This window comes from Harpegnathos saltator, unplaced genomic scaffold, assembly GCF_003227715.2.
Source record: "Harpegnathos saltator strain DR-91 unplaced genomic scaffold, Hsal_v8.6 scaffold182, whole genome shotgun sequence".
NCBI lineage: Eukaryota > Metazoa > Arthropoda > Insecta > Hymenoptera > Formicidae > Harpegnathos > Harpegnathos saltator.
Genome location: NW_020229964.1, coordinates 1,365,724 through 1,393,017, shown reverse-complemented (window position 1 = coordinate 1,393,017; position 27,294 = coordinate 1,365,724). Strand labels below are relative to the sequence as shown.

Sequence of the window (27,294 nt, the reverse complement as noted above, 5' to 3'; positions counted from 1 at the left end):
AGACGAAGAATTGCAGGCATTGGTGCAGACGAAGACCCATGTCAAACGCAAAAGTAACTTGTAGAAGCATTAAATTGTGCTCAATCTGTCATTTCCGATCGTTTGAAAGCCTTAGGAAAAGTTTACAAGGAAAGAAAATGGGTCCCATATGAACTGAAGCCAAGAGACATTGAAAGGCGAAAAAACCACCTGCGAAATTCTGCTTGCTAGGCAACAAAAAAAGGGGTTTTTACATCGTGTCATCACTGGGGATGAAAAATGGATTTATTTTGACAACTTCAAACGTCGAAAAACTATTTGTGATCCCGGCCAATCCTCAACATCGACGCCAAAGCGAAATATCCACGGAAAGAAGGCAATGCTCTGTATTTGGTGGGATCAGAAGAGTGTGCTGTATCATGAGCTGTTGAAGAGTGGCCAAACAGTCACAGGGGATCTCTACAGAGAACAAATGATCCGTTTGAGCCGAGCACGAAAAACGATTAGAATATGAAACGAAACAGCATAAAGTGATTTTGCTTCATGACAACGCTCGGCCTCACGTCACAAAATCTGTCGAGAAAATGTTAAAAGCACTTCGCTGGAAAATGTTACCCCATGCGGCTTATTTATCAGATGTTTATCGTGCCCCTTCCGACTACCACTTGTTTCGGTCGTGGCACACGCACTTGCTGACGAATACTTCAATTCTTATGAAGACGTCGAAAAATGGGTCTCTGACTGGATAGCCTCCAAAGATGAGTCATTCCTTCGCCGCGAAATTCGCTTGCTGATCGAAAGATGAAGAAAGTCATCGCTAATGGTGGACAATACTTTGATTGATGTACTTTTTCATTTTGTTCCTTAAATAAAGCCATACGTTTTGCAAAAAAACGGACGGAATTTTCCGATTGACCTAATAAGAAATTTTCGTCAGGATATCCTAGTTTCAAAAGACCATTTTTTCAGAAAACGTTCTTTGTGAAATTCTATGAGTGGTATTTTGCACGAAATTACTAGAAATTGTTCTCTTGAACGCACCCGATATATGTACACAATGTCAACGATATAGAAACAATAATGCAAGTGCTTTGGAGTGCAATTGTTCTCAATTGCATTCTGGAAGGAAAGGGATTCTACATAATTGAGAACGCGCTCGTTTCCTGCTTTCGGGATTTGTGAGAAGCTAGAATTATCTCGAATTTGTAAAACGGATAAAGAAAATTTCTTTGAAAAATATTTGCCGGGGTATCTCAGCTTCGAAAGACAATTTCTGACAATTTTCTCAGAAAAAGTCCTTCGAGAAATTCTATGATTGCACGTATTTTGCACGAAATTACCAGAAATTGTACTCTTAAACACACCCGATATATGTATACGATGTAGTCAACGATATAGAAACAATAACACAGGTGCGTTGGGCTGCAATTGTTCTCAGTTGCATTCTCGAAGGAAAGAGATCATACATAGTTGAGAACGCGCTCGTTTCCTGCTTTCGAGAATTGCGAGAAGCTAGAATCGTCCCGAATTCGTAAAATGTATGAGGAAAATTTATTTGAAAATTTTTCGTCGGGATATCTCAGCTTCGAAAAACAATTTCCTCAAAAAAAGTTTTCTGGAAAATTCTGTGATTGATATTTTGGACGAAGTTACTTAGTTAAGAAATTATTCTCTTAAGCACACACACGCGCACGCGTGCACACACACACACACACACACACCCGATATATGTATACGATGTAGTCAACGATATATAGGGTGTTAAGAAGAAAGGAATTTAAGAGCAGATAGTTCTTGCAAAATGGAGGAAAAAAGTCCCAATAAATATCGAAAAATTAATATTTTCGGAGTTATGAATAATTATTTATTTTAATTAAAACAGTGACACACTCGTTTCTGATGCATTTGTATTTTCTAATGTCTATGTCATTTGTCGGTGTAGAGTGCTTTAAAGAATCCCTAAAAAAGTCCTTTCTTCCTTAGGATGTAATCAAACACCTATTTCCTTCCAATTTATACACACATAGAACTATGACAAAGTTTTCATAATACGATAAAAATGATATCGTATTGCTCTAATCAAAAAATGGCGGCAATGCGTTTCATTTACGGCTGCGCATCAGAAGCGAGTAAGTCACTTGCTTTAATTAAAAATAATTGTTCTTATAACTCCGACAATATTAATTTTTCGACCTATGCCTATCAGGGTTTTTTCCTTCTATTTCGTGGGTACTATCTTAGAGTCCTGAACCCTTTTTTCAAGCATCCAAGAAGTAGAAACAATCACGCAAGTGTCGTTGGGCTGCAATTATTTTCAATTGTATTCTCTTACAATTTCTTACGATATTGTATGGTGGAAAAGAAATTAGATTATCTAGTTGAGAACGCGCTCGTTTCCTGCATACATCTGGATCAATATTTCACGCGTTTATTGGTGCATACGATGCACATCGTGCATCGACATGCCGCGGAGGGTCTTTCGTCTCAGCTCCGGGAGAGAGACGTAATGCGACTCCGAAGTTGCGCAACGCAATAATGCTCATTGACTAACGAGATGAAATTACATATAAATAGCGGCTTCCTTGTCCTTTCACGGGACGTAAGAATTTAACGCGACGGCAATGCACTCGTAACTCTAACTCCTGCAGTAGAAGCCCGCGTCCGTACGAGTTGCTCGTCCCGAGCACCCCGAGGTGTCCAATACCCAAGTCGCAAGGTTCATCGAACAGCGATCTTTCGCCAAATCGAAAAGCAATACGGCAATGCGATACACTATCGACGTTAACGATCATTCTATATTACGCTCGAGACTCTCCAGCTTGAACCGTCTCGGCGGAATTGGGGCGCCGCGCGCAGACAAAATTGTGACAGTCGCCAGACACCTCCGCGGTTAACCGGATTGAAGCCTTATGCAACGATTCCGCTTATAAATCGTCCTCAAATACGAGTTTCAGCTCCAATTGCGTAATCAGATAAGCGCCGTTGGTATTATTTTATGCTTTTTCTTTTTTTCTTTTTGAAGATACGCGCGCGGCCATGTTGAAAGCGAGATCTCTATGTTGTCGTGTGCGAGAGGAAAAATTCCTTTTCCGAAGTAAGACGATCTCGTCGGAGCAAATCTCGACTTTTACGCGTCTTGTTTCACGCGTTCTCATATGTGTGACAATTGTCGAAGTGCAATAAGGAAAAAGAGGGTTAGTTAAAAGTTCAAAAAATGGTAGCATTTTGTTTTTTTTTTTACAAAAACCTTAAGCTTCCCTATCTTAAAAACTTGTACATGTAATTTTTTATATTTTATTTCGTTGATTACTACAAAAAAGAAACCGCGGTTTCTTTAATATCGATATATTAAATGTTTAAGACTGATGTCTTTTACTCCCTGAAAATAGTCATTTTCAAATAATGAATAGTCGGAAGATTAAAGAAATGCTGTGTTTCCGGTGAAAAATAGAATTTCAACATAAGAATTTTAAATGACAAAAAATGATCGCTCGGTACATCCAGTTGTGACCTTTCGGCGACACATCTGTTCTTTTATACGTAAAGTTGGGAAGTAACTTGTTACTTGCAACTTTAACGAAGGTACAGTTATACTTTCCTTTTTTCTTCTCGATAACTGTAATCTAACTCCCTTCTTTTCTTTCTATCTGTAACTGTAACCTAACTCAGCTATAATTTTTGGTAACTAATAACTAAGAGTTATTTTAATAGTTAGTTTATAGCTGCGTTTGAGGAGCACGCGTACGCGCTGAAAACGACTCTGTCTTTGTTATAAAGTCATTGCACACATTTTCCGTAAGGCATTAATTAATTAACAGTAAAGTTACATTATACAGGATATCCCATTTTAAATGAGCCAGACAAAAATTCCGAAAAATATGAAAGATATTAAGAAACGTTTCAGATAAAAGTTGCATCGTTTTAAAAGGGACATAAAAAAACTACATCATTCTGTTTATAGATGGCGCAATTTTCGAGATATTCACTGATCATTACTTTCCTTAAGTGGAAATCCCATATTTTATTATATCATTATTATAGCATCCTTTTCTACCAATTAATTTGAACAACTTTTGTCTGAAACACTTTTTTATTCACCTAATATCTTTCGAGATATTTAAGGAAAACTTGGTAACTTTTTCAACATTTAACTTACGATATCTCGCTAACTATTTGTCGAAAGAAAAAACAGTACTAGACTTTTTTACTCTGTTTGGTCTCAAGAATATGTTGTCCAAACAGTGCCCTAACTTTTAACTTTGGGAATTTCAAAATCATCAAATTAACAAAAGTCAGGACGCTATTGTGACAATATATTCTTGAGACCAAATAGAATAAAAAGAATCTAGTACCACTTTTTCTTCCGACAAATAGTTAGCGAGATATCGTAAGTTAAATATTGAAAAGTTATCAAGTTTTCCTTAAAAATCTCAAAAAATATTAGGCAAATAAAAAAATATTTACGTTCATATTAATTGGTAGAAAAAGATGACATAATAAAAAATTGGGGTTTCTATCGAAGAAAAATAATGATGAGTGAATATCTCGAAGTGGCGCCATCTGTAAATAAAATGATATAGTTTTGTTTTATGTCCCCGTTGAAACCATACAACTTTTGTTTAAAACGTTTCATGATATCTTTCATATTTTTCGAGATTTTTACCTGGTTCTTTTAAAATGGGACACCCTGTATACATTTGTAATTTATTTGTATTTAGGACGAACACGTATGATTTAATTCTTTTATCTCTCTCGAGAGAGAGGGAGGGGGGAGGATTGAATATCAGATAATGTAGCACATAATTAATTATATAATATATATAAGTAATATATAATAAGCAATATATAATAAGTTAATAAAACGTGAAATGTAGGATTCTTATGTATTTAACGTAGCAGTGCATAATCACTGCAAGAAAGCAACTGAAAAGTGACGACCCGTTACTCTCTGAGCAACTGCAACGAGTTATTTTTCAAAATCAGCAATGCGCCACTGTAACTAGTTACTTTTTTCAGTAAACAAAAAACTAATTAGAATCCTTTTACAAAGCAACTTTCCCAAGCCTGACTCCACATGTGTGGACGATCCTTCTGCCTAAGGAAGTTATTTCCCACTCAACCTCCGCGTCTGACGGAGGTTACAAATCTCATTTGCGAGCGACCGTTGAGAAAACGTTAGATAAGAGAGTGAAGCGTTAGCAAAGAAAAGGAGGACAGCGAGTTTGAAGGAAAACCGAAGTAAAGAAGCGTGCGCGCGGAGTCGCGCTGGTTAGAGGACTCAGGGTGGAGTCGACCGTGAAAAAGCGGACATTATCTGCGCCGACTGTACCGGTTGACAATCGGAACTCGACGCACGAATCTCCGCTGGCAGTGCTCGCTTGGTAGTCGACGATCGACAGTCGCCGTGGCCGTATCGTGCGTGTAGCGTCGCGACGTTCTCGCGTCGGTTTCCCCGCACCAGCCGGAGTGTGACGACCGCCTAGTGACGGCAGCTCAGGTCAGCTCGCATCGGCGAACGGGGTCGATTGATCGGGTAAAAATGTCGTATCACGTGAGATTCCGCGTGTACACGAGGCACGACATTCAGAGAGGAACGGCATGTAGAAATTAGCCGCGCCATTATCGGCACTCTCCGCGCACATATACGCGCTCTTGCTCGGCAAACAACATAATCGCCTTCGGCGAAGTAGATATCTCGCTAATTCGCAGTGGATGTTGTCAGACACGGTGCTCGATTCGCGGCAGTGCATATACAGGGTGTTAAAAAAAAAGGGGGGAATTTAGAACTTTAAGACGGTCTCACACAAAATCGGGGAGAAAAGTCCGAATAAACGTGGATCCTAATAAACAGTTATAAACAATTATTTATTCCAAAAGTGACCTGCTCGTTTTTAGCGCTTACAAAGTTTACAGATTTTCTACGTGTCCTATTTCCACACACGCTTTACCACCATAGAATTGCGAACTTTTTCAAAAATTCTCAGCTTTGTGCCAATTATTTGATAGGCATTTTGTATTTTCTGATGTAATTCATCTAACATTTAAACAGGTCCTTCGGTGAAGGATGGATTGGACAGCAGGGTGTACTGATCTTATGGGCTCCTTGCTGACTTGATTTAAATCCCCTGGACTTTTTTTTGCGGGGATTTCTTAAAAACACGGTATAACCTTCACCGATAAATGACAGACGAATTACATCAGAGAATACGAAATGCTTGTTAAATATGTAGAATAAAGCCGGGAATTTTTTAGAATTTGCAATTCTACGATACGGAACGCGTGTAGAAATAAGAAGAGGACATGTCGAAAATTTTCCGTAGAAGCGAGTAGGTCATTTGCTTTCATTAAAATAAATAATTGTTCGTGCGCCTCCAACAGTATATATGTTGTATCTATTAATCTATGTAACAGTATCTATTAATTTTTCGGTTCATATTTATTACAACTTTTTTCCTCCACTTCGTAACTATTCTCTACCTAAAAGTGTTTTTTTTTTTTTTTTTTTTTAGACACCCTGTATACGGGGTGTCGCGAGAGCGAAACAGAACTGAGAAGTTCCTCCGGGTTTCGACGGTCGCGTTTGCTTACGTGTCACCGCGATTAATCCTCAAGGGTGAGTTTCACCAAGGGCAGGTTGTTCCAACTCCTTGGTAAGTTAACTGATAGTTAAATCATATGTCTGTCTTTGTCTAAATTGAAGGAAAAACAAAGATAAACATGATTTAACTATCAGTTAACTTATCAAGAAGTTGCAACAACCCCCAACTCTGGTTAAGCTAACCGACGGTTACAAGTAACAGGGTGCCAACTTAAATTCTAGCAGACATGGATATTTCACGCTCAACCTCAATTGAGATTTCAGTTGGCTGCTCTGCGCCTTTAACCGAAGAAACACTTGGTGAAATTCACTCTAATGCGTTTCTACCAACTTTAGTTAACTCAACCCTTTAACGCCCGACTTTTTTATAAGTGTTTTAAGAATAAAATTTGAGTTTTTTTGAACTGAGACTATAAGTAGTGATAACCAAAAAAAATATCAGAATTTTATATCTACGAAAAACTACCTTTCCAAGCAGAAGCGAAAAATACGCCTGATCGGATAAATTTTTTTTTTTTAGTTTTAATAATTTTATATCATACCTGGTTGGAAAAATTCCTCGAAACATAGAACTCATATTCAGAACTTGATCTTTATTTGCCTGGAATGGAATATAACAAATGAGTATATGAAGTTCCCGCTTTTCGTTTGTTGGTTTCGTTAGTTTGGTTTTTTTATCGTTCGTTTTTTATTTATCGGTAAATATGACTTGGATTCTAAAAGCATATACAAAATGAGCAACCTATACAGAGAAAAATGAAGGATAATTTATATGACATAACTATAATAGTCAGCTTGACATTTTTGAGCTGAGACTTTACTATATTTGTGAGTGAAGTTTATCATTCAGAGCGTCAAGCTTACTATTTCAGAAGAATATCTCTTATAGATCACCATTTAGATAGTTAATCGTCCCTTCATTTTTCGCCGCATAAACAACTATAGGTCACCAGGTTTTCGTACCATTTTTTAGAAGAAAAATTCACCTTTACAGTGGTGCAAAGAAAACGAAAATATCTCCTTTTTTGACCAAGTTATGGATTCTTGAATGCGTTTCTGGTAACTATAGTTACCAGTAGGCGTTAAAGGGTCAAAGAGCCGGTCATTCCAACGGAATTGGCCAATCGCACCTGTCGTTAATCAGAATCGACAAGTGCGATTGGTCAAACCCGATGGAACAAGCAGTCGGCGTTCCAAAAAAAACCAACAGCTACAATTGGTAGAAACGAAAAAATAAATCAGCGACGTTCTCCGCGGTTTCGGAAGCGCGACACCCTCGAAGTCTCGGTTCGCGACGGTCTCGTTGGCGCTGATCCCACTTTCAACGTCGCATATTTTCACGACAGATCGGACAGGTCGGGAATTCATCCGACGGACGACACTCGGACCGCGTACGCCACTTCGGATCGGATTTTGACCGGCGCGAATCGCGCAAGAGGATCGTCTTGTTCACGGCTCGAGTGAACTCGCTATCTTATCGGCTCGCCGACGTCGCGGCGCGAGGATAAAAGGAAAGGGAAGGTGCGAGTGTGCGTGCCGTCTCTTGTGGCCCTGGAGTTACGCAACAGGCAGCGGGCGTAATGAAGTCGAAGACGAGCGAGAGTTTCGTAGCGAGTGAAAGCAACGGGGTCAAGAAGGACGGCGCCGACGAGGTCAAGCAGAAACAGCTGAAGAAAGGTGAGAACCGGATGGGACCGCCATGAAGACGGTCGAATCGTTACCCCGGAACCTGCCGGCTTCCGCTTGCGGCTTCCGTCGCGCGACAAGTGGTCGAGCGTATCTCTCTTCTTTCGACTTTACGTCGCTCGCCGATTCGTGCGCGACGTGCTGACGATAATACGAGAAAGTGCTACCAACCTGAGACGAAAACGGAATGATCGACTAGGTGGGAAACGAGTTCGCCAATGAAATCGTTAACCGTGATTTCGAGAACTTCCACGCAACTGTCGCGAGCGGAAGTCGCTTTTATCTTTCATCGATTCTTCAGCGCGACTCGTGCTCGGGGATTCGCTGCGTTCTGAAAATCATGGCCCGGCCGTGACATTCCTCCGTTAATTCCCCCACGGAGTGGCTCCTCTTCTGCAACGTCGTTATCTTTCAATTTGGCAATCGCTTCCACCCATCACCTCAGCGCGTTCGTTTGCATAGCGCTTGCTCAAACAGGTATTATCGATAAGGAAAAAATTGGCGCGATGGGAGCGCGCACCGCCAGATAAGGCTGAGTAAACCATCAAGATACTTAATGTATCAATATTTCCCGCAGCCCTCGAAACTAGAGCGAACGAGAGAGAGAGAGAGAGAGAGAGAGAGAGAGAGAGAGAGAGAGAGAGAGAGAGAGCGAGACAGAAAGACCGAGAGAGATCGCGCGCGCGCGCGCGCGAAGTCTGCCGAAACGGCGAAACGGTCTTCGCTCGCGGAGATTTCTGCCGGCCCCGAACTTCCGGTCGTCCGTATCGCGACCACATCCCGGCGGGAATGAAAGGCTCGAACGTAATTAAAAGCCAGCGCGATAACGCCAAATCGGTCTCGATAGCCGGCCGTTGCAGCGCGCTTTACGATGTCGCGATCGGCGCGCGCTTATCACAACCCGTCCGCTTCAGCTGGTTTAAAGTTGCGTGTTGCGACGACGTCGACCGGGCGAGACACCTAAATTGCTGCGACGACGCGAAAAGCCGGCGCGCTTAGATATTCAGGGAAACGGGTGAAATATTTGCATGTTACGCCGCGCATCGCTTCCAGCCGCGACTAGAGAGGCGCCTTTGTCACGATTTTCGTCGCTCGTGACGCAGCGAATCTGAGGAACGTGACGCGGCGCGCACGCCCCGAGGGCATTTTTCTTTCTCTCTCTCTCTCTCTCTCTCTCGCCTCTCTCTCTCTCTTTAATGTTACCCGCGGAGGAAATACGTACCGTGGCGTAAAACAATAGCGCATAACGCTGATGTGCACGATACGTGGGCACCCCGGCGCACCTCTGACCTCTCTCGTCGACGGTGCCAATTAGAAAACACGCCTGAGCGTTATTCGCGCGAAATCGGACCTCCCGAATTCGCGAATGAGCGTTTCCTCCAGCCTACCTTTGAGTCACTCTCCGGCCGAAGTGCTGATTTATCATTCTGTTAGCCGATATCACGGACACGAGTTTCTAGTAAAGTTACAATGCCATCTCCAGAAAAAGGACGGAATTGGTTTCTTTATTTTTGGCTCTAACTTTTGTTCATGTTTCTTTTGATTTTTGATTTTTTTTTTAAGATAATGGTTATTAATTTCGAGGGCAAAGTTATCGTCACATCCGCGATGTTTAAATTTTGTATAGCACATTTTTTTTCTGTCTGACGGATTCCTGTGAAATCTTAAGTTTCCATGTTTTCTGGGTTGCTGATTACAAATCTGATGTTAGATTTCGAAAATTCAAAATGGCAGATTCAATATGACCGCCACAAAGCAGAACACTAGTGTAAGACTTAATAAATATAAATCAGATATATGATATAAAAATTCTTCGGATCGTTAACTTCGGATCGAGTTTCATATTAAATTTAAAAATTTTGTTTAAGTAATTTGTTTATAAAAAAATCCAGCGTGTGAAAAATTCTGGAAAAATTGTATATTATATTTTGACACGTGAGGAATATTCGATAAAATTATCAGCCTCTAATTTTAAATATTTTCCGAGGAATTAAATTTTTTTAAATCACGACTTTCGACTTTATTTGTTTAAAAATAAGGACAATCGTAAAAATCATGAGAAACATGTAAAGCAAATATTAATACATTAGAAAAATGTGAGATTATATTTACTTTCAATTGTAAACAGTTTATCGTAAAAAATGAAAGAAAAGAAGATGGTACTCCCCAAAAAAAGTAATTTTGGGATGTACCATCTTTCTATTTGTAAAGTGATTTTTCCCATAGTTTCATATTCTAAGCGAGGCTTCTTACAGGAAAAGGATTCCTCTTTCAATAAAGAGATTAAAGTGAACTATTCATCTAAAATTTACTAGATATTATTCTGTTTTCCTCTTATTTCAAGAGGATTTCCTCTTATCTCAACTAATTTTCCCCTTATATGAAGAGGAATACGTTGATTCGAATGTCCTCTTCTTTTGTTTAGTCTGCTTTTGCTCTACCTTCAGACATGAACGAAAAGATAACCTCATGGGCTTATATGCTCATGGGTCAGAATAATTAGAACGCTTTTTAAAAAAAGTAGGTGTGTTGCTGTAACATATAACGAAGATAATTTACTTATATTTGATCAAATATAGTTTATAATCTATTGCAAGAAATTGAATAATATATTCTTTCTTTTAATTATATTTCATACAATTGGTTATGATGAATATTTTTATAGCTATGAAATATCCATAACAAAACTGATTGGAAATTTATTTGTTATGATGGTCTTATTTCATTTATGCCTACTTATTGTAGAACTGGAGCCAGAAATGCATCTACACTATTAAAAAAAATTATGGCATCAAAAAATTTGCGCTGAAAATTGCGCTGAAAATTGCTCAACTTTGAACAATGATTACTCAGTGACAAATGGTTGTAAGACGGTAATTTTTTTTTTTAAATTAAAGGTTGAAGTCTTAACTTTAACATGTTTTCGGTTGATTTTAGAATATGAATTAAGAATTTTAATTTTATAATATTGTAACGTTCGCGCTGATTATATGTATGAGTTGATTGTACCTGTCACTAATTAAACTTGGGAGACTCGTGCAACGGCGCTGACTCTTGTTTGGCATTTAGTTGTAATTTTTGCCGATTGCGCATGTAGAAAAAAGAATCTACTTCATTTATATACGAAACGAAAACACGTTCCATTCTGCGTGGGCTCCCGGTGAGATTTCACGGGGTGACATTCCCGTCCAGGCCGTTTGATATTTTGATTCTGGAACTAAATCAAATCGATTCGGCACGGAGCGTGTTAATAACACCTAGAAGTGCGAAATTGCTAGTTTGCCCGTTGAAATAACACGAGCCGGCCGCGGCTGAACCAACAGGCGGATAATACGGCGGCTTGCGGATGAATTTTTGCCGTGCATCACAGGATGCAATTATTGCCATCTCGCTTCGTTAACGCCATCGGGTATAATGAGAGTCGTATGCACTGCGCGACCACGCAGTAGGAGAGAGAGAGAGAGAGAAAGAGAGAGAGAGAGAGAGAGAGAGAGAGAGAGAGAGAGAGAGAGAGAGAGAGAGAGAGAGAGAGAGAGAGAGAGAGAGAGAGAGAGAGAGAGAGAGAGTGAGAGAGTGAGAGAGTGAGAGAGTGAGAGAGTGAGAGAGTGAGAGAGTGAGAGAGTGAGTTTTGTAATTTATACTCCCCTACGTTTATCGTGGGATAGTAATTACGGCCACATGCATTATTAAGCGGTTGACCGGGCGATTGTCATACAATGGGCACGTGTCGGGAAATGTGTCTCTTGTCGCACCGCGCGCAATCGTTTTCTGCAAGTTATTGCAACGTACTAATTAATAATTATACACCACGGTGCGCGCGAAACTGTATAGGCAAGCTGCGTGGAGCCACTTTGGTTCTGGGGACTGCTTTCATTCGCAGAGATTTCACGTGTGTCATACGTGTGTACGAAGTTCGATGAAAAAATTACAGCGTTACATTTGTCCGACTAATAAACATTTTTTGTCTCGATGTATTCTACGTGCGCTTTCGATTTGACAGCCGATTAAAGAAGTTGTGTTTTTGTGTTAGGTCATTAAGTATGAAATGTCTGATTTTGAATCAAAAATTTGATTTATTATATCACAAATTAGAAATAGTACAATTAATCAAAGTATGCGCCTAAACTATTAACCAGTTCTGCCATCTTCACGGTAGCTTGTTTACGCCAACAGCGCAGAAGCCTGAAGAGCGGGTGATGATGAAATCGCGAAAGGCGTTTTCCTTTCCAACAGCTTGTTGAGAATTGGATATTTTTCCTTGCAAGAAGCGGTCCAGTGTTTGAAAGAAGTGGTAGTTAATTGGTGCAAGGTCTGGCGAGTGCGGTAGGTGACAGAGTTTCCAAGTCCAGCTCCTATAGTTTGAGCAGCGTTGTTTGTGCGACATGTGGTTGAGCGTTGTCTTGCAAGAGGATTGGCCTGTCTCTATTGATCAATCTCGGCTGCTTAATCGCAAGCACCCTCATCATTTCGTCCAATTGGTTACAGTAGACATCCGTTGTAATCGATTGATCAGGTTTCATGAAGCTGTAGTGGATAATACCAGTGTTGGATCACTAACAGACACCATTAGCTTTTTTGGTGAATATTCGATTTCGAACTGTGTTTCGGCACTTCATCTATACCCAATCATTGTGTCGAACATTGTTGCGATTGTCGAAAAGAATCCATTTTTCATCACATGTAACAATATACAGATGTAAAATGGCTCGCCTTTTTATATCATAATAGTAAAGAAAGTCAAGTTACGAGACGACTTCTCTTCTGACGCTCGTTTAATTCATGCGAAACCCGTCTATCCAGCTTCTTTACTTTGCCGATTTATTTCAAATGGTACAATATTGTTGGGATAATAACGTTAAACCTTGCTGCTGATTCACACGTACTTTAAGATGTATCCGTTTCCACTACACTTTTCAGCTCATTATTATCCACCTTGATCTCAGGTTGCCTAAGTGGCTCATTTTCAAGATTAAAATCGCCAGAATGAAATTTCTCTAACTATCGACGTACTATGCCTTCATTATCCACATCTGCACTAAACAGTTCGTTGATATTTCGAGTTGTCCGCGCTGCATTGGTTCCACGATGGAACTCATATTCGAAAACAACATGAATTTTTTACTTATTCATGGTTACACAAAAATTGCTGTAATAAAGACAATTCGAAAAATCACAAACCAAAACATGCATTTGAAAGAGTGATGGTGTGTACCTTCACAAAAAAAATCAAGAACTGTAAAAGTGAAATATCAGAGATATCGACTGTCGAATTTAGTACTTAAGGAAATCTGATATTTTATATTTAATAACCTAATATATTCGATGTTTTTGTAATTTTTTTTCGATGAAGGATTAAAGAATATGCATCAAGTTTTATATGAGAAATGAAATAAGGTGCTGTAGGTGGTGGGAACAGAAAGCTTTTGCTGAGTGTAGTATGTGTGAACGAGCGGTTCACAAAAGCGGTACAAACGCTTTCGAGAGGGCCGTAAATGAGTTGAAGATAATGATAGAGTTGGGAGGCCCAACACGTCAATCATTGAGATGAAAAGGTGCGGAAGAAAAAAATTCTTGATAACCGTCGAATTACTATTAGCAAAGTTGCTGAAGAAGTCGGTATTTCATTTGGTCCGTATGAAGCAATTTTCATTAATGTTTCGAGCATGAAGCGAGTGGCAGCGAGATTTGTTCCGAAATTGTTGAATTTTGAACAAAAAGTGCGTCGTAAAAAAGTTACTCTCAGTAAATGAAGGTGAATGAAGGTGAATGAAGGTGACACCTTTCTTCTCTTCCCAAGGATGAAGAAAAGGGTAACTTTTTGCGACCATCGAAGATATAAAAGCAAAATCGCGTTGAAGGAGTTAAATATCGGAAACTGCATTTCGGAAGTGTTTTGAAGGGAACATAAATATCGATGAACAAAGAAAAATTTTTTCTGTAATTTCAAAATTTGCGCAAACGTTTTGATCGGAGCTCACGTTAGTCGCGAGGCAAATATTGTACAGAAATGCTAAATATATAGTATTCCGTATGCTTAAGGGGTTATATACAGTCAGGAAACCAAAAAAGTGGAATTTGTGAGGATTTTTTTAAACCGAGAGGTTTTTATTTTTTACAAATATATACATTTGAAAAAATAACATTTTAAAAATATCTAAAAATTTTATTGAATCAAAATTTTAATTTATAAGCGTAGTAGCCAGTCTCCGCAGGTGCTTTTTAAAAAATGTAATGTGTGATGAGCAACGTAACTGAAAGTCTAATTGTCCGAAATAAAAAAATCGAACAGATTTCATTAATATATGATAATAGCTAGTGATTAATCGTTCGATTTTGCAAAATATTGATTTATAACAAAATGGCGGCTCTTTAAAATTAATGTTTTGATTTTTATCAAAAAAATTGCCTATTTTTTGATCGTAAAACAGAAAATATTTATCGGAATAAAAAATAAATCCATCGATCAATCACGAGATATTTATATCTAAAATAAGTATGTAAAATTTCAAAATGATCGGTGCTATAATTTTTAAGATATCTTGCTCACCGACTTTAAAAATATCATTTTGAGAAAAACGCGTTTAAAGTTTTAAAAGTGAATAACATGTATTCATTTTTTTTAACTTACACAGTATCGTTTATTACAGGCCCATATACTTTAAAATAAAAAGGTAAAATAAGTGGGGGTTCTCAGGTTATCATAATAGAGGTGGAAGGCGGAGCAGATGTTTCAACGGCTCTTCGAGTGCTTGGGGGAGCGTGTGTATAGCAGCATATCTCGGCGAATTTTATTCGAATGAACTTGAAATTTATACGGAATATTCTTGAAATAATATATTTTCAGAACAAAATATTTAAAGAAAACTGATATTTTCGACCTTACTGACTGATATATAACCTTTTAATGTAAATATATCGCCGTTTCGTGTATCCTTTTGCGGAATATCACGTCAGGTCTCAGTGCGTTCAGCAAACGACAATAACGCCACGATAGGCGGCGACGATAGGCCGCGATGATAAGAAATCAGCCGCTAAAAACGCTATTATCATCGCAACGGCAGCGTTCGTTAACGCGTGCGATAATCTATCCTCCGTCTCGCTGTCCTTCGACGATTTTTATTGAGTCGTCGTCACGCTCTTTCTAAACGAGGGAGAAGACACGGATATCGCGCTGCTATCTCATTGATCATCGTAGAATATTTGTACAGATGATCGCGGCCATCGAGTCATCAATTTTTCGCCACGATGAGTCCATATGCTACGTCAGTTTGTTATCGCGACGTAATCGGGTTTGATGCTTCTCCGTTGATTAGAACGAGTTTAAACGCGGATGATAATCAAGTTTAAATCATCCGCGAACAATTCTCGCAAGGAGGCGTAGAGGAGAGCCGCCGCCGGTTCGACGGTTCTCACGGACTTCGGGTATGTCGTGGAGTAGCCAAGAGCAAGAAGCGTGCTTTTACAAAGAAGGAACAGGAGAAATATTTCCTCGCGCGTTCAGGGGTTGAAACCGATCTAGCGTATCGCGGCTGTTTTTAGTCTCCTCTCGCGGCGATTCCGACCAAATCAGCGCGAACCTCAGGCGTGGAAAACTAATCTTAGCGGAAAGAACGGCGGTTCGAATGCCTTTCTGCTTGGAGCGGCAGAAAGTGGACACCGCGTATCGTGTATATGTTCGTTCATTTTATGTCGACTACGTGCTCGCGCGAGTCTCGACGGTATCTACGCGAAGAACACACGTGTTCCTTCGTTCCATCTTCCTACGAGACCACGTCCCGCATTATCTTACGCTGCATAATGCAGCATTAAGCCCGTATCAGGTTACATTGAGAAAATATTATATTAAAATTAAACAAATATTTATTCGAATACAACTGTGAATACATTTATTCAAATTAAGCGACTAATTTTTAAAATGAAATATAGAGGTTCTCTGAATATAAACTTTTTTCTTGAATTTTAGAAAATAATTGCCTAACTTAAATGTATTCACAGTCGTATTCGAATAAATATTTGTTTAATTTTAATACAATTTTTTCTCAGTGTACGGATTGGGATTGAGTATTGGGTTGAAATTTAACCAATCAGAGCTAAGTTTACTATATTTGAAATTATTTTCTTTTTTCCAATTGGTCAAATTTCAATCCAATCTCAATCCCAATTCATAGTCTGATATGGGCTTTAAGCTACGTATATGTAGCTATTTATACAGCGCAGGTGCAATAAAATTGGAATGTTCTTTCGAGGGCGACGTATCGGGCTCTCGGTGTTTGCCGATTACCTCGCTCAGCCGGAACAGTCGAAATAACAGGTTTCGATAAAGAAAAACGTTATACAAGGCCAAAATTGTTTGTTTCCTTTAGTCTTATTCTTTTTAGTTTTCAGGTTCCACATTGACCGCCATTATGATCTCGCCAGTGCCATGTAATATTTCCGCGCCTCGCTAATTTACGTAATCAACTGCGTAAGATAAATTAACCTTTAAGGCGCGCGGAGTCAGACTTTAAATAATATGGGAAAATGTTTATTATTTTGTTAACTCAGAAAATATTTATTAGGGATATGCAAAAGTTCATGTATAGCTTTCATCGTTCATATGTTGAATGATTTATATGAAAGTTGCGACGCATTTTTGTTAGATTATGTCAGTATTGGTCAACCTGATAGAATAGAAACTGATGTATAATAAGCTATATTCATTGACATAAACATTTTTAATTCATATGAAGACAGAAGTCGATAAGACTTCCGATAAGATATATTCGTCATTGTATACTTTTTTGTTTCATCAGCACAAAACAGCGGGAAACTTTAATGGAATTGCAATAGGAAGTCACTACGCCCGTCATATTCTCTAGACATTACCCCATCGGATTTTCATTTATTTTGTTCCCTGCAGCACATTCTTTCTGCTACACAATTTCGCAATATTGAAGAAATATAATAATTCACCGATAACTTCATTCTAAGAACAAATACTTCTTTTATCGTGGTATCCATTTTTTACCTGAACGATAGCGAAAAACTAGTAGATAATGCCGGAAAATATTTTCATTTAAGATACTATGCTATTTATAATATTAAAAAAAAATATATTGCCTTAAAAACGATGGAAACTTTTGCATATCCCTAATTTATTTTTTATTTTTTTCGTCAAGTCAAAGTTTAGTTATCAAATTGCATGTTTTTTATTTATGAATAGGTCTTGGTTTACTTAAATTTCAAGAAAAGAGGCTGACTGCTGGCTCCGTGCGCCTATTTATGTGATTTTGCCAGTGCTTACTTAAGGATTAAATATATGGACGATAAAAAACCAACGACTCGGTTAGGTGGAGTGAGTGTGAATGCATGCGTGAATGTGAAGTGTGGTATTTTAATCTGGGGTTATAAAGTTCAGACGAAAGTAAGAGGTAGAAAGGCGAATGAACTAGGAAGTAGAATAGGAGTAGATTGGGTGTGATTGAAGGGAAGAATGGGCGTGAAATAGGAGAGCGGGATTGCGGTAAAGTAAGGAAAATTCGTGAGTTTGATTGAGGTTATGGCACCGAAAGAGACAAAAGGTACAGGATACGTAAGTAAGGCAGGAAGGCATAGAAAACGGAGGGTGATTAAAAGTAAGTAATTATGGAAATAATTTAATAGAATGGTCACACGATTAAGGTTACGTGTTCTTTGGCACAGTCAAAGGTGATTGGGTTGGAGAACAGACATACGTAAGAGCTGGGAGAAATTTGGTAATTGATTATATATTTATAAACGAAAATATAAATGAGAATTTAGTGGAAATTAGTGGAATTTGGAATAAGTGATACAGAGAACTCGGACCACCTGCCACTAATAGTGGGATTGGAAAAAGAAGAAGATACGATTCAAGAGGAAAAGACAGGAGTATATGGAAGGAAAAGAATGGAAGGGATTGTAATATATGCTAGAGGATAAAGAACCAATGAGAGGAGGGAAGGGGGAGAGAAACGAGCTAACGAATGTATGCATCGCGGATTGTATTCAGATTTACCTCATTCTCGGTAACTCAAACCTGACAAGTAACATTACCCAACTGTCACTCACCAATCGGAATGAAACTTTACTCTCTTATAAAGCATTGAAAAATATTGAAAATCCGCATTATTCCTCAAAACGCTTTTTAACCCTTTGACTGTCGGAGGCAAATTATACTTTGTGGGACATATGCGTTGACACAAAGTAACTCTGATGGTTATAAAACTCGGTATTCTAAGATTTTTTGGGTTGCTAAATCCGAATATATCAAAATTTCCAAATTCAAAATGGCGGATCCAATATGGCGGACACCAATTTAAAAAAAATCAATATATTTTCATAAAACTCGGTATCCGAAAATTTTTTGGGTCGCTGAATCCGAATATATCAAAATTCTAAAATTAGGAACAATTACATTTTGCCTCCGATAGTCAAGGGGTTAAAAAGCGTTTTGAGGAAAAATAGAGAAACGGATTTTCAATATTTTTCAATTCTTTATAAGAGTGCAAAGTTTTATTCCGATTGGTGACTGACAGTTGGGTAGTGTTACTTGTGAGTTGAGCGTTAAAATCGAGGGAAATCGGCGGTGGCAGTTAACGCGTTAATGACGAATATGTGAAGCGGCGAGCCGCATTCTGTAAACCGTTCTTCAACACCACCCGATAATACCCGATGAAGTAAGACGAACGGTCATACGATATTTCGGACGATTCAAAAATACCGTTCGAGGTAGCAGCGGCAGTTTCTTGAAATTGCATCTTCAGAGAGGCCCAGATATCTCCCGCCTGACTCATCGTTCCGGCCTTCTCCGTGTCTAGTTAGCGACCAGATTTTTCCTCGGGACGTGGGCGAGCACGACTCAAGCCTTTTACTTTCGCCCGAAAAAAAAATAGATCAAATTCACGACTTTTATCTTGTAAAAACCCCGAGACCCGATATTAATTTGCAACTTGACATTTTTATACAAGTACAAAGGAATATTGGAAAATGTTTGTTGTAAACGTCGTACACGTTTTTCTGGTCTGGTCTTTTTAGTTGCACTATTATTGCACTGGTGTAATAAGTGTATGAAGTGAGAAAAAATATACTTGTTTCACTCTAACTTATTGCATCAGTTCAAGAGCGTAGCTAAAAACAGACCATATATCTTCGGAATCGGCGAGCAAAATTTCTCGAAGGCTATATCGAACTAACCTCAAATGTTTTATGTATCTTCGATACATGTATATCGAGAGGGAAAAATTTCACGAAAAATGAAAAATTAACAGAACTTTAGGAAACCCGAGATATATGTTCTCGATGTACAGACAGAGTATTTAGAGAAAAAGATTCAAGACTTCAATGGCAGATAGTACTGACAAAATGGAGGAAAGAAAGTCCTAATAAATATCGGAAAATTAATATTGTTAGAATTGTGAGGACAATTATTTCTCTTATTAAAGCACGGGATTTACTCGCTTCTAATGCTTTCGCGTTCTCTGATATAATTTGTTGGTGAAAAGAGTATAATGCTTTAAAGGAATCCCCAAAAAATCTCTCTTCGCTCTTGCTTGGAATGGAAACAAACGTCTATTTTCTTTTTTCCTATTTACACACACGCTCCATCAAGCAATTGTTATTCACATATCCTCATGAACAATGAACAGTTGCAGAGAGTTATTACACATAATTATGAAACAGCAGAATTGCATTTTACGTATGGTCGTGCACTAGTAAGTCGCTTGCTTCGATTAAAATAAATAATTGTTCACAACTTTGGCAATATGAATTTTTCGCCTCATGTTTATTAGGATTCTTCCTCAATTTTGTGAGAATGTGCCCTTAAAATCCTGGACCTTTTTTTTTTAAACATTCTCTATACTAAAGATATGCGAGAAGAAAATCGTCCGAGAAGCAAAGATCTCTTAATGTGCGAATTTTGCGAAGAAATTCTAATCTGGCGACCGTTCACAGTCGCGCCACGGGAAGAGGTGCAAAGTGATCGGTCGCGAACCGGACGGATGGTCGTTGCATGACATATTAGTGTTCGATTTTGTGACCCAGAGTGCAACGAGAAACAGAGAGACAGTCCAGGGCAATCCAGGGTCGCTGCGTTTGACCCCACTTTGCCACATCCTATTTAGACCACTTATGAATCGTATTAACATACCGTGTCGCGCGCTCTCCGCATGGTGGTGGTCGCACCTATGTGGAGCAGCCACAAGTGACGGGACAAGTCGCTCTTGTTGTTGCTTGGTTTCGCGTGAATTTTGTCTCGTAGACGGACCAACCGTTGAGAGGCTCCGGGCCGTCGAGATGCTCCTTCTGCTTCCGGCAATCGCCGATCTTTACGCCGTACAGATGTAAAAGTTGTCGTAGACGTCCACGCGCGTCCGTCATCGTCAGTCTCGTGTCATGGAGAAGAAATCGACCGTCAGCTTGTCGGACGTTTACATTTTGCGCGGCAAGGCGAACGTTCCGCAATCACGCTCCGAGTGACGCGGCAGTTTCGTGACACGGAGACGAAGAATAACTTGAATATATATATATATATATTGAATCAGTAATTAACGTTCTGGAGTCAGCGAGCATGCGTACGTTTCTCCCGGTTAAATATATAGAGTGTTAAATTTCAAACGGAACAAGTCAAATATCTCGAAAACTAAATGATATCTGAATCCGTTTTTGTGCTGTTTGGAAGGAGACACATTTTGATAAAAAAATTATTTTTATTCCGAGTGGAGGCGTCAAGGTAAGGTAAAATTATTTTTCCAAATGGAACTCTAATTTTCTGAACCCGCAGCCCTTTGCAGCTCTTGTTATGACGAATTCAGTGACTGTGTACTTAAGGTGGTTAGAGGTCAAATAATGGAAAAAACTCAGAAAAGAAAAAATGCTTTAATGCAGCAAAGAAGAGATAAATTTTATTAATAAATCTTCAATATGAAGAGAAAATCTTGGAAAAAAGAAGCGTTCTTCTCTCTGAAATGGAGAATTCCATTGATTTAAGTGTCTAAAATGTTGCGCCCTTGTAGGGTTAGGTTGCCATCGATGGGCCACTTAAACAAAACGCTCCATAAAATCGTCAAATTTGTCAATTTTACAGTTTTGTGCACGTTAATGTAAATATTACTTTTCATACTACACATATCTAGAAATAGCCGTTACAATGATAAAATGTTAAGTAAATATTAAAAAAATAAAAATAAGTGTCGTTGGCCCAATGAAGGAAACCGGTTGCCTTCATTGGGCCAGGGAGTTTCTATACTAAACAGTCAATAGATAGCGCTTACTGTCAATAACAACAAAATAATGGAGGTGGCTCACCGAAGGAGCCGACCTAATGATAACAACTCTCCCCTATCTATGCAAGTCTGCAATCTTGAAAATCATTAAACACTTTTTGTAATTCGCTCATTGAAATTATTTCACACGCTTCGCGTATTGTTGCATCATATTTTCTCTGGTAGTTGGATAATTAACGTAAATAATCCCTCGGATTCTACTTCAGAAATAATAATCCAAATTTATTTCCTCTTTGCTTTATTAAGGTGTTACTTTTTCTCTTCCGAGCTTTTTTTCTATTATTTGTGACCTCTAATCACCTTGGTCATTGATTCCGAAATTAGAACTCTATTTAAAAAAATAATTTGACTTTCATTTTACTGTGTTGCCTATGATCAAAACCAATTTTTTTATCCAATTGTTATCCAAATTCCTTCGAAATAATATAATCTAAAAAAACGTATCTCGATATTATTTAATTTTCGAAATATTTGACCTGTTACGTTTGAAATATAACACTCTATATACTCCGCGCTGCGATGCTCGGATCATTCTCATACGGAGGAAATAACGAGAGAGAGAGGAGTGAATTGGCATCACGACGAACGAACGAAGCAAGTGCGTTTTTATCGAAAGAAACATTTTTTACTTTTTACGACTGAATTTGCTTGGCAGGAATCAAAAATTCCATTTCCTTCAGCCAAAACGCACTTGGTTCGTCCGCAATGTTAATTAAACCGCTCGTTCTCTCCCGTGCAGGTACAAGTAACGATTCACGAAAAACTGATGACCCCGCGATTAGAACGTCGATTAGAGTTTTTCGAAAGGAAAATGTGTGGAAAAGTTTCGAAACGTGTTGAAGATAAAATCAAGTTTGCCTCATCGGCTCGATTTTCCTTGAGCGATCCCCGGCACAAAAGTCCTCACATCTCGGAAGATTTCACTGGACAATATGGCTTCTTTTTTCTTCTTGCTCGTTTTATTTTCTCTTTCGTTTTATTTTATTTTTAGAACGCGGTTTGTGCACTTGACAGCGTGACGCTGTTATCGGCGGCGATGATGATCGTCGACGTTCAGGAATCACGAGGACGATAAATCCCCGGGTGGCGTCCGGTCGCGCCTGTTGGAACCTATCGACATCATTTTTTCTGGCAACAGATTTTTCACCCCGCTTGAAGCGTGCCATAAATTAAACGAGATGTGACGCGCAGACGAGGGTGTGTCACTTCATGGACGAGTGGCCTCGTTCGATTAAACGCGGACTATCAGCGGTGCTCAGACCGAGCTCCGATATTTTACTCTTTCTCTCTTCCGCTTCTCCTGTTGACAGCGTAGAGAAAGCGGCGTTCATATTGTTCTACGATTCAACCGGAAATGTCGAGTGCGCGTCTAAGCGTTCGATTTGTTGCGTAGAACGCTCGAAAGGTTGCTCAATTATTTCACTCTATCTATCTCAAGGATCTCGTTCTCACAGATGATGTCAGAAATTCTGTGAGGAACGCAGTTTTCGTTTCATTTCGCTTCTACTCGGAGCAAGACTCTCATAGCTTCTCGCTTGGTTTTCATCGAACTGATATTATTTCTTTTTATATCGTGACGCATGTATATTCTGTCGCATATATTTCAGGCTTGAGGAAATGTAATTTCTGAATCAGATCGAAAAATCTGTCAATTTTACAGAGCTTTCAAGGTTGTCCGGTAATGTGTTTTTGCATTTCTTCGGAGATATTCGATTTCGTTCAGCGTTTCAGCGGCATTCAAATACTCCGAAACAAAGCGGATGCGTTTAACTTCGCCTGCCTACATGCGAAGCGAATTTTCTACTCGCGCTCGTCCGCGTCAACTCGTGTGACGACCCGATGACGTCAAATGTATGAGGAGAGCTATGATGTCACCGTGTATTTTTAAAGAGTCGCGAAGTCCGTTCTCTCCTCGCTTTGAAATTCCACGCGCGTTTTCTTCTTCTCTTTCTTTTTTTTCCCCCGCGACAGCCACCGCCGCTTATATAAATATCGAGCCGGCGCTTGCTTTTGTTTCGTTCGAATCCGCGCGAAATTTCTGGCAGCGCCGAATTCTCACGTAGTTCGATGGTTTGTTTGAAGAATCACTTCGCGCGAGGCTTCGCGTTTATAAAAGAAAACGGACGGTATATCCCAGCGAGCTGGAATCTTTCGAGAACACCGGAGGAGTTCCTGAAAATAAAGCTCTAGATTAAAAAAGAAGTGCAAGCGTTACCTCCTCTATGCTTCCCATGGTCGCCATTTTGAGTCCACAACTGTCTAGTGGTCTGTTCTTTTTAGCTGCACTGCTGAACTGGTGCAATAAGTTAGAGTGAGAAAAAATATAGTGGTTTCACTCTAACTTATTGCAGCAGTTTAACAGTGTAGCTAAAAAGAACAGACCATATTTGTGAACGAAGCAACCTGCGCGTATCCGATACAATTGGAAGTCACTCAGAAACGTTCTCATTTTAATTCCAACATTGTGATTAACATTAAGAGATTTTTGAAACTATGGGATATCATATCGAGTTGAGAAATACAGACTACTTTGGTACGTGACGTCAACAATTCGTTAAAGTAAGTACTCACACGACACACGTTATCCTAAAGACGTCCTACAACAATATCCTGAAGATATACGAATGTCCGTTGTTTTGAATCCTACAGATATCCTACGGATATCTCTCTTTTAATACCAATTGTTGGAAAAGTTTCTGAAAAGGAACTGAAAGTTATTAAAAGGGATATCCATAGGATATCTGTAGGATCTAAAACAGCGGACATTTGTATATTCTCAAGATATTTCAGTATTCCAGAATGATGTCTGTTAGACGTCCCTGAGATAAAGTGTGCTTTGTGGGTAAGGTTATTATAATATGATTTTTTGTTTGTCTCCTGGATGCTTAAAATGTTTCTTGTAAGGAAATAACATTACAAATGTATTGGATCTATGCATAATTCCGTAGCGAAATTCCGACAGATGTTCGCAGTTGTTTTTCCGCTCGCACATGTGTCAAACATATGAAGTGTCGTACATTGAGTGAAAGCTGAAATTTGTGCCGACAATTTAAGAAAGTATTCATCGAGATCCGTAACATACACGAAGTTTAATTATATTTTGAACATGGAAGGAAAAAACGTGTATTTTCGGTGCATTTTGCTTTTTTATTTCCGAAAAGGCAAAAACGCGTCGCAAACTTACAAAAAGATATGCGCCGTGTACGGAGAGAATGCCGTCAGCGAAAGTGTGTGTCGAAAGTGGTTTGCGAAATTTCGTTGCGGAGATTTTGATCTCCAAGATGCTCCTCGCTCTGGCCGACCAGTCACTACTGATGTCGATCAAATCAAGGCTTTAATCGACTCCGACCGCCATTTGACGACTACAGAGATCGGACATAACCTCAATATTGACCCATCAACTGTTTTGAGACATTTACGGAAGTTTGGAATGGTAAACAAGCTTGATGTTTGGGTGCCGCACGAACTGAGCGAAAAGAATCTAATAAACCGAATTTTAGCTTGCGATTTGCTGATCAAACGCCATCAAAACGAACCATTTTTAAAGCGGATGGTCACTGGCGATGAAAAGTGGATTGTCTACAACAATGTCAGTCGAAAAAGATCATGGTCGCGGAGAGGCTGCTCAGACAGTCGCAAGGCTGGATTACACCTGAAGGTTATGCTCTGTATCTGGTGGGATTGGAAAAGAATCGTCTATTATGAACTGCTGCCACCCAACAAAAAAACGATTGATTCGACCAAGTGCTCACAACTGGCCAAATTAAAGCGAGCAATCGATCAGAAGCGACTCGAATTGGCGAACAGAAAGGACGTTGTGTTCCACCAGGACAACGCTAGACCACACGTTTTTCTGATGACCCGGCAAAAGTTATTGCTGCTTGGGTGGGATGTTTTGGTCCACCCACTGTATAGTCCGGACCTTGCACCTTTAGACTATCACTTGTTCCGGGCGCTACAGAATAATTTGAATAATAAAACCTTCAGTTTCCTGGACGTCCTCAAAAACCACTTGGATGACTCTTTACTCAAAGATCTCAGGATTTTTATGAAAGAGGGATAATGAAGCTCGTGGAGAGATGGCAGAAAGTCATTGAACAGAATGGAACATATTTAGTTGATTAAAATCGCTCTTTTTGCTAAATATTTTGCGTTTGAAATTTATTTGATTTGCGCTACGGAATTATGCACCCAATATTATTTTGTCACTTACGATATGCCAGTTGAAGTTCGGTTTCGCAATATTCATTAAGGGACCAATATGGTAGTCAGCCAATCAGCAAGCGAGACTTGCGCTTCTTAACCTACGACTTTACTGAAAAGAGCAGATTGTCTCGTTGTACCGTTGAAATCATCAGCAGCTCCGTCGAATCGACTGCGTCTTTTTCCCCCGCTTTATACATCGTTAGATGGAAACAAGCGTGGCCTTTGGGCGAAATAGCTGGACTCGATGCAACGAGCGCAACGAGGAGAAGATTATTAGTTCTGCCTCTCTAAATATTGACTGTGGTGCCGCACCATGCGGAGGAAACACCCCCTTTGCGCTTGGCGCGAGCCGGACGCGCGTAACGGTGCTACAGATATACTGTAATTTATCGCGGGCCGCGCTCAAAACAACCGATAACTCAATAAAAACGGCGCGTTCATCGCACGTCTCCGCGCGCCCGCGCGCGCGCAGCTGAGTCATCGAATTGAATGACTGCATGGGATAAACAGCAGTTTTGAGCGAGTTCTGCGACCGCACTCGCACACGACTCCGCTTCCTTTGAGCCACACTGGGGTATATGTTGTCCCGCAGTAATTTTCTTCATTCTTAGTGGTTTAACTAACTTCTTGGCAGTCGTATCGACTATATTATTACTGTACGCTCTCAGAAGTACGAAGAAGTAAAGGTAAATGGCGTACAGTTTAAACACTTAATCATTAACTTGTTAGAAACAAGTGAAGATGGAAAAAAGGCTTTTTTTTTTTTCCCAGAAAAATTCATTTGTGTGAGCAATTATCAGGAATCGACGCATCGCAATATTAACAGTTTATTAAGGACATTTAACAATATTTTATACATTTCTCAAAATTTTTCATAGGCCTCATTTTATAATATATTATTAAAACACTGATATTATTTTTTATTTAATTCTTTCAGCAAATTTAGAAATTTATCTGTATTTAATCGAATTTAGAATTTAAAAACTTATATTCTAAATACGAAAAGATTCCATCGAAAAATTAAAATTTTTGAATAATTAGTCTGCTCTATTGGATTGGGCCATTTCCAGTTTTAAAATTCTGGCTTCAGATTCGTAATCGCCGACTCCGAAAATACTTAGATACCATATTTCAAAAAATTTCGTTGAAGAGAAATGAAATGTATGGCTTAAAAGATTAATCCCTTAGCTGTTAATGACGGAAATATTTGTAGAAAGAAAAGTAGCCTAAACTGTTGATGATAGAAATATCCGTACTTAAAAAAAAATATATATATATATATATATATAATAGAGCAATTGGAGCAGAACACAGTATTTTTATATTCTTTCGCTGGATCGCTGAATTCAAATCCGAGATCAAAATTGCGAAATTCAACCTAACGAATCGGAAATTCAAAAAATCATTCAATTTACGTAAAAATTAGAATTCGAGAATTTTTGAAATCACTGATTTCAAATTCAAAATAAAAATTCATGAATTAAAACATATGACAAGGAATTTTAATTTGAATTATATTAATAGAAAAATCTCTAAAATTCT

At 39.0% G+C, this 27,294-nt stretch overlaps 1 protein-coding gene across 16 annotated transcripts in view; it reads left to right on the top strand.

Annotated features, from left to right (window-relative positions):
- Positions 1–27,294, top strand: part of Unc-115a (actin binding LIM protein Uncoordinated 115a) — a 68,111-nt gene that overhangs the window by 8,697 nt on the left and 32,120 nt on the right. For 3 of the 16 annotated variants that reach the window (XM_025297670.1, XM_025297667.1, XM_011142986.3), the window contains exons 1-2: positions 5,294–5,476; positions 7,924–8,254. The exons of 1 other annotated variant lie outside the window; for it this stretch is intronic. In XM_025297670.1, coding sequence (XP_025153455.1) covers positions 8,158–8,254 — 97 coding nt within the window. In that variant the 5' untranslated portion in view covers positions 5,294–5,476; positions 7,924–8,157. Of the gene's footprint in view, positions 1–5,282; positions 5,513–7,923; positions 8,255–27,294 lie in introns of those variants that run through there. 12 more of the 16 variants (XM_025297669.1, XM_025297671.1, XM_025297668.1 and 9 more) reach the window with 8 other exon arrangements.